General features: G+C 29.6%; 1 protein-coding gene across 1 annotated transcript; it reads right to left on the bottom strand.

Annotated features, from left to right (window-relative positions):
- Positions 1–4,061: 4,061 nt before the first annotated feature.
- Positions 4,062–5,028, bottom strand: LOC114261157 (uncharacterized). Its single transcript, XM_028201368.2, has one exon. It carries the CDS (start codon positions 4,933–4,935, stop codon positions 4,306–4,308), a length of 630 nt encoding a protein of 209 aa, XP_028057169.2. The 5' UTR covers positions 4,936–5,028; the 3' UTR covers positions 4,062–4,305.
- Between the last annotated feature and the right edge of the window lie 6,407 nt (positions 5,029–11,435).

Genomic DNA, 11,435 nt, shown 5'->3' with positions numbered 1-11,435 from the left:
AACAGTGCAAATTTTTTTTTTTTTTTTTTTTTTTGCAATTGACACATGTTAATTTTTATATATTCAATAAAAAATATTTTCTAAATTTTTAAAATTTTTATGAGCTTTAATCAGTGTGTTTGGTTTGAGTTTTTTGGATTAAGTTTTTTGAAAACTGAGTTTTTTGGTTTTTGTATTTTTTTGTTTTTAGTGAATATTTTTAAAATTTTAAACTTTTTTTTTTACTTTTTTAGATGCATCTTATTTAGATGTATCTAAAAAGTAAAAATTTTGTGAAAAAATATTTTTAAAAATTAATAAATACATAAAAATACAAAAAAAGTACTGAATTCTCGTATTTTTTTTTATATTTTTGGTATTTAGTGAATTTTCAAAAGGTTTCTTTCACAAATTTTTTACTTTTTATGTATATTTATGTTAGGTATGTCTAAAAAGTAAAAAAAAAAATTGCTTAAAATATTAAAAAATTCAGTAAAAAAAAAGAACACGAAAAATAAGAAAGTAAAATTTTCTGAAAAAAGTTTTTGAAAAACTCTAACCAAACATGTTGAATAGAATTTTGAGTTGTGTTTTTTATTATGAGTTGTAAATTTTTGTATCAAATATCATCTGTCACATAAAAAATTTCCCACTCAATTCAAACATTTTTTCAAAACTCATTCACCAAACAAATTTTTCACACTCAAATCATAGTTTCAAAACTCACAAACTCAAAATACAACTCTATTTTTGAATCATATTTAGAAAACTCTACCAAACACAACCTTGATTTCACAAAGAAATTTTAGTTCGTCATAGAGAAATTTGAAGTTTCTCTATAACGAATCAAAATTTCTTTAACAATATTATAGAGGGATCTTAATTAATAAGAAAAAAACATATTACACCTCCCACTATCAAAAGTTGAAGACAGATAATTCACTAATTTTCTTTTATATTTTACCTTTATATATTTATTTTTTATCAATTACTCCGTTATACACAAATTTTTATTATTTGATAATACTTCCAACATATTATTAATGATAAGTTTTTTTTTAAGAAAAAAAAAAAAAAGAAGTCACAAGGGTAGGTATCATAAAAATAGCTAAAGCCTCCGTTTGGAAGGTGGTTTGACTTTTTGACTTTTTTATTTTTTTAACTATTTTAGTCTGGGCTAAAAAATTTGATTTGGAAAGGGCTTTTTGACTTTTTTTTGTGAGAGAAGAATGTAATGATTATGAGTTGGATGTGATGTTTTGTTTGTTATGATTAAAATAGCCTATTTTATTTTTTATGGCTAAAATAGCTAAAAAAACTTAAAAACCTTCTTCTCAAACGGTGCCAAAATTTACTTGTTCTAAACTATTTTTTCTATACATTTGTTACTAGCATACCACCCGTGCTATGCACGGGATAATTATAGATATTTATATTTGTTTTAGATTTTTTTTAATATATAAATTATATTTTTAAAGATTTTTTATAAAAATAATTTAACAATCTTATCACTAACCATAGTGTATGAAAGAAGTTAAAAAGGGTACAGCAGTAACTATACACTAGCCTATCACCCGTGCTATGCAAGGGAATTATAGATATTTATATTTGTTTTAATTTTTTTAAATATATAAATTATATTTTTTAAGATTTTTTATAAAAATAATTTAACAATCTTATCACTGACCATAGTGTACAGGAGAAATTAAAAAGGCTACAACAGTAACTATGCACGAGCTGTATATATAATTATTTGTGTGAGGGATTTTAAATGCTAATCAGGTATTTTGATCCAATCAATAAATGCATGCATGTGGATTGAAAAAAGTTAATAAATCCTGATCAGAGAATTTTGACCAAATCAATAAATGCTGAGATTTTTTTTTTTTTTTTTGAAATCAAAAATTTAGAAAATTAATATTGAGATATTGGAGCTCCTACAAGGCTTGGGGTTTAGAAATCCCCTTTTCCTTAATATATTTACAATCTATACTATATATTAAGCAAAAGGGGATTTTTAACCCCCAAGGCCTATGGAAACTTCAATATCCCAATCTGAATTTTCTAAATTTTTTATTAAAAAAAAAAAACTCAGCATTTATTGGTATGGTCAAAATCCTCTGTTCAGCATTTATTAACTTTTTTCAATCCACATGTCTTTCCACATACCTACATTTATTGATTTGGTCAAAATCCCCTGATCAGCATTTAAAATCTCCTCATACAAATAATTATAAATACAATCTGTGTATAGTTACTGCAGTACTCTTTTTAACTTCTCTCATACACTATGGTTAGTGATAAGATTGTTAAATTATTTTTATAAAAAATCTTAAAAAACATAATTTATATATTAAAAAAAATCTAAAACAAATATAAATATTTATAATTATCCTGTGCATAGCACGGGTGGTAGGCTAGTTATCTATATATGTGAATTGTAATTTTTAATTTTTTTTTTATTATTTAAATGTATTCTTTTTTGACTTTTTTTATATTATATTAAATTTTAATATTTTGATAATAATTATATATGTTGGACTTTTCAAGGAATTAAATGTCTTCTTTTTTTATTATATTATATTAAAATTTAATATTTTGATAATAATTATATGTGTTGGACTTTTTAAGATTTTTTTTTTTTTTATGTTTGTTTTTAATGCATTAAAGTGTCATTATGAGGGATAATAATCATATGTGTTAGGACTTTTCAAAGAATTCATGTGTTGGATTTCAAAGAATTTTTTTCATGCTTATTCTTAATGCATTAAAGTATTATTATGAGGGTAAGACTTGGGAGTTGAGAGAAGTTAATAAATACTAAGGTTTTTTTTTTTTTTTAAATAAAAAAACCAAGAAATTTAGATTGACAGATTGGAGCTCCCACAAATCTTGGGGTTAAAAACCCCGTTTACTTAATATATAGTATAGATGCTAACCCTATCTTGATTTTTTAATATAATGTTAGTCAGTCCAATGTCTTTTTCATTAGTAATACAATATTTATTATGAGAGAATTTTTTTTTTGTTTTTGAGAAGATAGTTAAATTTTTTTTTGATTGAACGTGATTTTTGTGAAAGAAAAAATAAAATGATTATGAAATTAGATGTGATATTTTATTTGAACGTAATTTTTTTAATTTTGTAAAATTTTTATCTTTTGGTGAAAAAAAAAAGAAAAGAAAAGCGCAAGCCCCAAACACCACCATAATAAGGTTATCCCCATCGTATCTTTTTCATTTGTATTAAAATACTTGTAAATATTGGTTTTCCTTGTTTTTAAGAGAATATTCCATATTAATGACGGGTAAACCACAACTTCACAAAATTAGTCATATTTTTTTTTAAAAAAAATGCACTCAGTGTATATTTTCAAATTTGTTTTTTTTTTTTACAAATTAGTGATTGATTTTATCAATTTTAAAAATTAAAATTATAATTTTTTAATGAATATATAATCTTTTTTTGAGAGACAATTTGTAAAATTTTCAATTCTTTTGAGTACAGTCTTGAGAAATTCTGTGCAAGTTTCTTCTGTTTATTCCTTTCGTTATTGGGCCTTTGACCATGTCTCAACTCCAACGCTAAGGTATCAAAAGTTTCCAAACTTTTCCAACGAGTCCGTTAATAAAATTTCAAGTCCGAGTTCAAATCCGTGACGTCATACCTGCAACACCACAAAACAACTAAAAATAATAGTAATGAATAAATAAATCAAATCAAATAAAAAACAAAAGTGACGAAAAAGTAAACCAAACGTACCTCATACGAAATGCAACCAAAATATACGAATATACGGCGAAGGCATACGTACGCGTATACGACCAACATACGATACGGCGAACGGAATTACGACGAAACGGCAAACGGAACGGAAGGCAATTACGACGGGACACCGAACGGGACGTTACACACAACGGCAATCCCAACACTTAAAGACGGGACTAAACGGAACGAAACGGGTCATGCTATGGCTTGACAAACCAAACACCACTGATCAACAACACATCTTAATTAATTCCTTTATCTGAATTAGATCTCCGTCCAGATTTTAAGTTTTATCGGTTTGAATTGACTGTAAATGTCCAAAAACGTCCTTCAATTGCTATCAATTGCTGTAAATCATGTGTACAAGGGGATTGGGGGAGTTTGTATTTATGTCTCAAAAAATTCTCAGGGTTTTGTATGGCAGTCGTACAAAATCTGCATCTAAATTCGCCGAAATCCGATGCCTTCGCCGAGATCTGACACCATCGCCGGAAGAACTCAAAGCCTTCTTCCTACAAAAGACTAAATCAAAAGAACCAACCTGTAACCGATCGGTGTTCAGAGATCGTCGGCTTTGGACATGATCGAGAGCCGACTCGGTCTCGGCTGAAAATCATCTCTTCGTTTCTGCTGATGCGACGATGGCCGAATCAATTGCGCCAACGCTCGCTTCACTAGATCGCCTTCGACTGTTCCGATGCGAACGAGTGAGTTCGCCATCGCCGATCTGCGAGCGTTTAACCGATTAGGCGAGTACGAAATGGAGTGGCCAGTGTTGCAATTCTTGTGAAGACTACACCGGAACGATCCCGGATGATTCGTCGGCGAGCACATACAGGTCCTCTTCGGGAGATTCGACAACGGATTGTTGTTCTGCTTCCGAACGACCTGGTCTCGAGGCGAGGCCGCCATCGAACGGCTAGGAGACTTGGATCTATCGATCGAAAACCGGACTGACGGAGCGAGTGGAGCGAATCCATGAAGGTTGACGCGCGTCGGGGAAGATGGACGGTTGAAGAAACCGGTGGAGGGAGAGGAACAGAAGCTGGAATTCGTGGACGAGGCGTAGAACGACGACGTCTCGGATGACGATGAAGAGCCAAACCGACCAGACGGTGAAATTGATCGCCGAAAGGCCGATGCGATTGGTAGAACTGGTCCGCTTGATCTTCTAGACGAGGTCCCCATTGTTAAAGCTCGAGAGAGAGAGAGAGAGAGAGAGAGAGAGGATTTTTAGATGATTTTGCTCACAAGGGCCCTGGGGCTCTTCAGTTTGGCAAACCTAGCTCACCTCAAACGCTACATTTATGGATGAGGAGAGGGAGGGCAAGTGGTAATTATTTGGGAGTTTTGAGGGTTGTTGTGTGAGAGATTATTCTATTTGGTAACCTAACCGTGGTTAGATTAACCAGAGATGGAGGTTAGGGTTTTTGAGATTCTGATCCGACGGTTGGAGAGTAACGGGTAAAGCAGAAAACGACGGATCTGGGAGCGGTTTGGCTAACTGCTTTTTGTGGGGACTTGGAGGGGGGGAGGGGCTGCCACGTATGAGGTTGTGAGAGATTTGGTTGAAAACACGAGAATTTGGGGAAGTGGGAAATCGATAAGGATTAGGCTATCGAAATTTTTGAGTTCCAATTTGTTCTGAAATTAAAATGACATCGCGTTTTAAAACGATATTTTTGTTTTATGAGAGAGATATTTAAGGGTTGGTTTGGCAAGGGTTTATTGGGGTTTTTTGGCTCAATGAGCCATAAAAGACAGAATAAGTTCATGAGTCACAATAGACAAAATATCTCATCCAACCCTATAATCATTACACTCTTCTCTTACAAAAAAATCAAAAAGTCAAAAAGTCAAAAGTCCTTCCTAAACTAATCTTTTGAGCCCAGGCCAATATAGTCAAAAAAATTAAAAAGTTAACCTACTTTCCAAACGAACGCTTAATAAAACTTATCTTATCGATTAGAGAATTTTCTATTACGCGATCGATAATTACAAAACAAAAATGCTAGAGGCCTCAAAAATTCTATCAAAAGTTTTACCAAATGTCTTGTGGAACCCACATTGTGTGGGTCCCACACCCATGTGAGACATTTAGTAAAACTTTTGATAAAATATTTGGAATCTCTAGCATTACTCATTACAAAATACCATTTCCAATTCTTTATTACTTAACAGCCTTGCACGGCGCAATCGATGAATCCTTCGTATTGTTCACAGTAGAAAATATCTCTTTTGGAAGGGGTCTATCCGAAATGAGAAACATTAGAGGATTTGATACGATATTTAAAATAAAATAAAATATATTTATATTTAATTTAATTTTATGCATATTTTTTTCTTTTTTCTTTTTTTTTCTAAATTTCTTACAAAATCTTTCAATTAAACATAGAGTTAGGAGTTATTATACATTTTTATTTTTCATGACAAGGATGATAAAAATAAATAAATAAGTGATATGATTTAAAAAAATAAAAAATTATATTACAATAGGTCTTTCCAAACAACTCCTTATTGTTCATGTATGAAAAATATTAAAATGTTGGAAATTTCTTTTTAAAATATTTATGAATTTTCTAAATATATTTTACGTATTTTTTTAATACATATTAAATAATTTTTAAGTAAATTATACTATTTTTTTTTATAATTTTGATATAATTATATTGATTTCTCTTTTAGAGTTTTGACAATAAGAAATTTTGGTTAAAAAGTCAAAAAAAAAAATTACTAAAAAAATCAATTTTCAAAACAACTCTTGATAAGATGGAATAGATTAAAACTAATTCAGATGGTGTGAAAGTACAAAAATAAACAAGGTAAAATATATATTTTCATATAAAAAAAATGACAACATTATTTTTGCATTAATATAACTAACAAATTATTAAATAAACAAAAATGAAGTGTTATTTGAATTAAAATATTAACAATATTCAATGTAAATATTTAAAAAATGTACAACTTATTATATATTTTTTAAATCTCATGAGAATTCAATATAATTTATTCTACAACTTTCAAGTAAAATTATGAAAACCAATCGAACAATCATAAATATGATGCAGTATGAGCTAGAAATTGAACCGATTTCACCATTTTTTTTTTTTTTGACAAGAACCAATTTCGCCGTCACTCTTTAGCTTTGTGTCCTATGTTGGACCAGTTCAATCTAAGGTACAACGTGAGTCCAATTCGAATTTTTTTTAGAATTTGAGTAAAATATTTTTGAATTAGTCTTAATCGAAAATTTAAAAATCTAAATTAAATTTGAACGAGTTTAAACAAAAATATCAAACAATCTAAAACTCAAATTATATATATAGATAGATATACAAAAATATTAAATATATATAAATTATTAGCTATTACAAGATATTAAAAAAAATTAAATTATTAAATCATATCGAATATATATTTATACACAAATAATATAATAAAAAATATTATCTTTTTTTATTTTCATTCATAAATTTTAAAGACTATCAATTATTTGTTTTGATCTTATTAATGATTTTCTAAGCAAATGTAAATAGAGTCTAATTTTAACAAATTAATTAAAAAAAACACTAAAATTTATGTGTAATTCGGACAATTTGAGTTTAACTCAGATCGGGCTTGGACTGACAATTTTGAGTTACAATTAGGGCTTTGGCAAGTTTGGACAAGTCTCACCACAACTTAGGCTAGGTTTAGATAACCTCTCAACCTAGCTGAACCCACCCGAGTTACATTCCTAATTCAAACCAGGCAATGTTAAGAAAAATAAAATTTTTGAACGCAGAATTAGATATTCTGTCTACAGGATAATTTTGATATATTATCAATTAAATATTATTTATTTTTTTTTTTAAATGCAAGGAAAGACGTATTTCACAAGAAGAAAAATAAATAAATTTAACAAGTATTTTTTTTTTCATTTTTCTCTAAATTTTGAACTATTGATTAGATTTTAAAATATAATCAATTAAGTTATTTTTTTAAGTCATTTTATTGATTAACATAATCTAACAAATAAAAAATATATTTAATTTTTATTCTTTTAAGAAGTAATATTTACCTTTTATATTAATAAAATTGACTCAGTAAAATTTATTAGAGAGCATCACATTATATAATATGAAATATTTAAAAATATATAATTAATTAAGTAATTTTAATTTGGGATAGTTACAAAAAAAAATCTCAAGATTTAACTCTTATAACAAAATAAATCTCAAATTTTTAATTTCATCAATTTAAACTCTAAACTTTTGATTTGTTTTTAATATAAACAATATGTCTATTTCTATTATGTAAAACTGGGAGAAAAATAATATTTTAGACAATTTATATACACTTGAATTGTGTTTAATAACTAAAATTTGTTTTTTATCGATTTTACTTAATTGAAAATAAAAGTTGATGGCTTAAATTAAAAATAAATAAAAAAAATTAGATTTTAAATAAATAAAATTCAAAATCTAATTCAAAATCTAATTAGTAACAGTCAAATGTTAGAATTTTTTTTGTAAATTTTTTCCTTCTAATTTTAATAAAATTAAGAGATCATATATTTATTTTATCAATACTCATAAATAAATAAATAAAAGTTGTACTTTGTCAAAAATTTTGGCGGAACCGGTACAGCCTTGCGTTTGAAGGCGCAAAGGGGTACTATTTCAGTCCCAATCATAATTCAAAGGAAAAGTGTACGTTACATAATGTAAATACAGAAATACTATCCTTTCATAAGCAATAAGATTCACGTATATAGAATTTACATGTAGAATTTATCCCTTATAAGAGAATTATGTGTCATCCTCTATTTAAATTTTTTGTATTTCTAACTTTAGGTCTCATTTGGCAAATGACTTTTTTAATCAAAAAGTCATTAAAAAAATAAAAAGTTAAAAAAGTCAACAACTCATATCAAAAAGTCAAAGATTCTCTTTTCTCTCTACTTTTTACACATTTTTTTATAAAAAAACAAAAAATCATTCCAAATATACTAATTTTTTTTACAGCACATTTTAGCCAAACAATTAAAAAATTACTAAAAAAAAATATGTTTCCAAACGAGGTCTTAATGAAATCAATGCACAAAGTCTAAAATAAATTTGTTGTGTTAGTTGATTTGGTCGGCAGTCAGTGAAATACATACGCAATAGGAAGTCATGGTGTTTATTTTTTACAACTTTTGCGTGGAAAAAATTAATCACATTTTACGACGTTGTTGGGTTGGTTTGAACTTTGAAGGAAAGTTTGCCTAAAAACATTCAAGAAAGAGGAACTTCGGCGGGTGGTCAGCTAAGAAATTCTTTGACGTCTAAATTAGGTTTGGTTTGGGTATGATTTATTTTTTTTAATTTTTTTTACTTATTATGAAAAGACATATAATAAAATAGAGAGATAGTATGATCAAAATAAGTCAATAAACTACGTTTTTTTTTTATGTTGCCAAAACAAATTTGTATATAAGCACCAGAAAATACAAATATAATGTAAATCGTTGTGTATCTTTACTAGGTTGAGTTATTGTGCTTAAATAGGCTTGCATATGACCGTTAAAGTGATTGAGAGTTCATTGCCACTCCTCTCATCTATTTCACTTGTGTGAGATTATGTCTCCCATCCACAAATTTTTAAAATAAATAAGCCCACGTTCAGTGAAATACGTATTAACCTAGTTTGGCTATTTGGATTACCTAATCCAAACCCATTGTCAATTCGACATTCAGAGTTAGGGATGACAATTTGAACCCGGCCCGACAAGGACCCGACCTCCATTCCTAATTAGAATGGTTTTTTCCCGAAAAATACTCTCCATGGGCCGGGGGATGGTATTTGAAAATGCATCCCCGATCAGTTTCAAGGCGGGGACGGGGATAACTTTCACAGCCCCGGCCCCGCCCAATTTACCCCCAAAGTAAAATTACTTTTATACCCCTCATCCTTTCATATATATATACCTACATACCCCTCTCAGTTTTGGATCACTCTCAGATTTAGAAATCACTTTTAGATTTGGATTACTCTCTCCCTCTCTCTCTCTAACCTCTGTTACTCTCTTATTCTCTCTCACATTCGAAACCCTAACCTCTCAAACCCACTTCGATCGAAGCAAATAATCAATCACAGAAACGAAGCAGATGAGAGTCGAACGTAGAGAGTCGATCGCAAAGACAACGACGCAGAGACCATCGCAGAGACGATGCAGAGAGTCGATCATCGCAGCTTCTCTCCCCTTCCATCTCTCACCCGTTACTCCACCACCGCATCTGCTATTCCACCATCGTAGCTCCTCTTCCTTCCTTCTCTTTCTCGCCATTTCTATTCTACTCACTCTCTTTATTTTTTTAATCTGTTTTGTTGTTGTTGTTGTTGAATGTTATTGAATCTGTCAGATCTTTTGTTGCTATTTTTTTTTTTTTTTTTTGTTATTGAATCTGTTAGTGTTGTTATTGAATCTGTTGGTGGTGTTGTTAAATCGCAGATCTGTTGTTGCTGAATTTTTTTTTTTCACTAGGGAATTTTCGAGGCTGGGAAAACCTTATCCCCGTTAGAAGATGGGACCGAGAGCAGGGGCAGCGATAGGTTCCCCATCGGGGATCGGGGCCGGGAAAATTTCCACCGTCGGGGATCGGGAACGGAGAGTGTGATCTCCGACCCCGGCCCTGCACCGTTGCCATTCCTATTCGGAGTTGGCTCATAGTGCTCTTTATCTAAAGTACCCTAGCTTTGTCTCACCAACCTACTCCGTCCTAGCTTGGCCTTATAGCCTTACTCAAGTCTGTTCGGACTTATGCGAATTGTAACTCAAATTTTAGCTTCCATAACTTTTTAAACATTTTTATTGTAACATTCACATATTTATTAAATTAATCAATCTAAACACAATAGATATTTTCTAAATTAATCAATCTTAACACATTAGACCATTCTTTTACTATTTTCTACTAATTAACACATAATTGTAGGACTGAACTTCTCTTGGAGGGTATTGTTCAGACTCGTAAAATCTATCATGGGTTCTATTTTGATAATCTGAACCGTTTATTTTGTATAGCCCTTTGTGTATATTTTTCACAAAGAAAACTTAGATTGATATTATAATCATAACTTGTTCTATTTATTACATTTGTCTTAAAAGAATTTTGAATGGCAAGTGTATTTTTAAAATAGACCGTTCATTTGTTGGTAACAAATGGGATGATTTGAACAAGTGAAGATTATCAAATTGATGTGGATAATATATACGAAGAAACTTACAAAATAAACAATTTAGATCATTAAAACAAAACCCATAGTAAGCCCTACAAACTCAAACAACATCTTCAACTCCCCATCTGAATTGGAAGAAATCCTGACCCTAATTTTAATATCTTCATTAAAGATACTACGAGGTTGTCCCAACCTATTCTGCTCAAGATTTAGGGGGAGCAGGGTCACTGCTGTGCAGTGTTTCCTGCTGTGCCTAAAACGGCACAGTTTTAGTCTTCTTCCATTTTTTTTTTTAATGTTCTCACTATGTTTTTTGGTGTGATAAATTACACTTTTTTTTATTTTATTTTAGGATTTAGGATTTAATTCTTAAAATTTATTTTTTTTATTTTAAGGTTTAGGGTTTAGGGTTTAATTCTTAATTTTTTATTTTATTTTAGGGTTTAGGGTTTAATTCTTAAAATTAATTTAATTTATTTTTT

Source organism: Camellia sinensis, chromosome 11 (genome assembly GCF_055761805.1).
Source record: "Camellia sinensis isolate YWXY chromosome 11, ASM5576180v1, whole genome shotgun sequence".
Lineage (NCBI taxonomy): Eukaryota > Viridiplantae > Streptophyta > Magnoliopsida > Ericales > Theaceae > Camellia > Camellia sinensis.
Note: the sequence above shows the minus strand (reverse complement) of the source record. Positions and strands in the feature narration are given on the sequence as shown.

What these genes read in the sequence shown, in the direction of transcription:
- LOC114261157 (XM_028201368.2), bottom strand. Translation starts at nt 4,935, where the DNA reads ATGGGGACCTCGTCTAGAAGATCAAGCGGACCAGTTCTACCAATCGCA.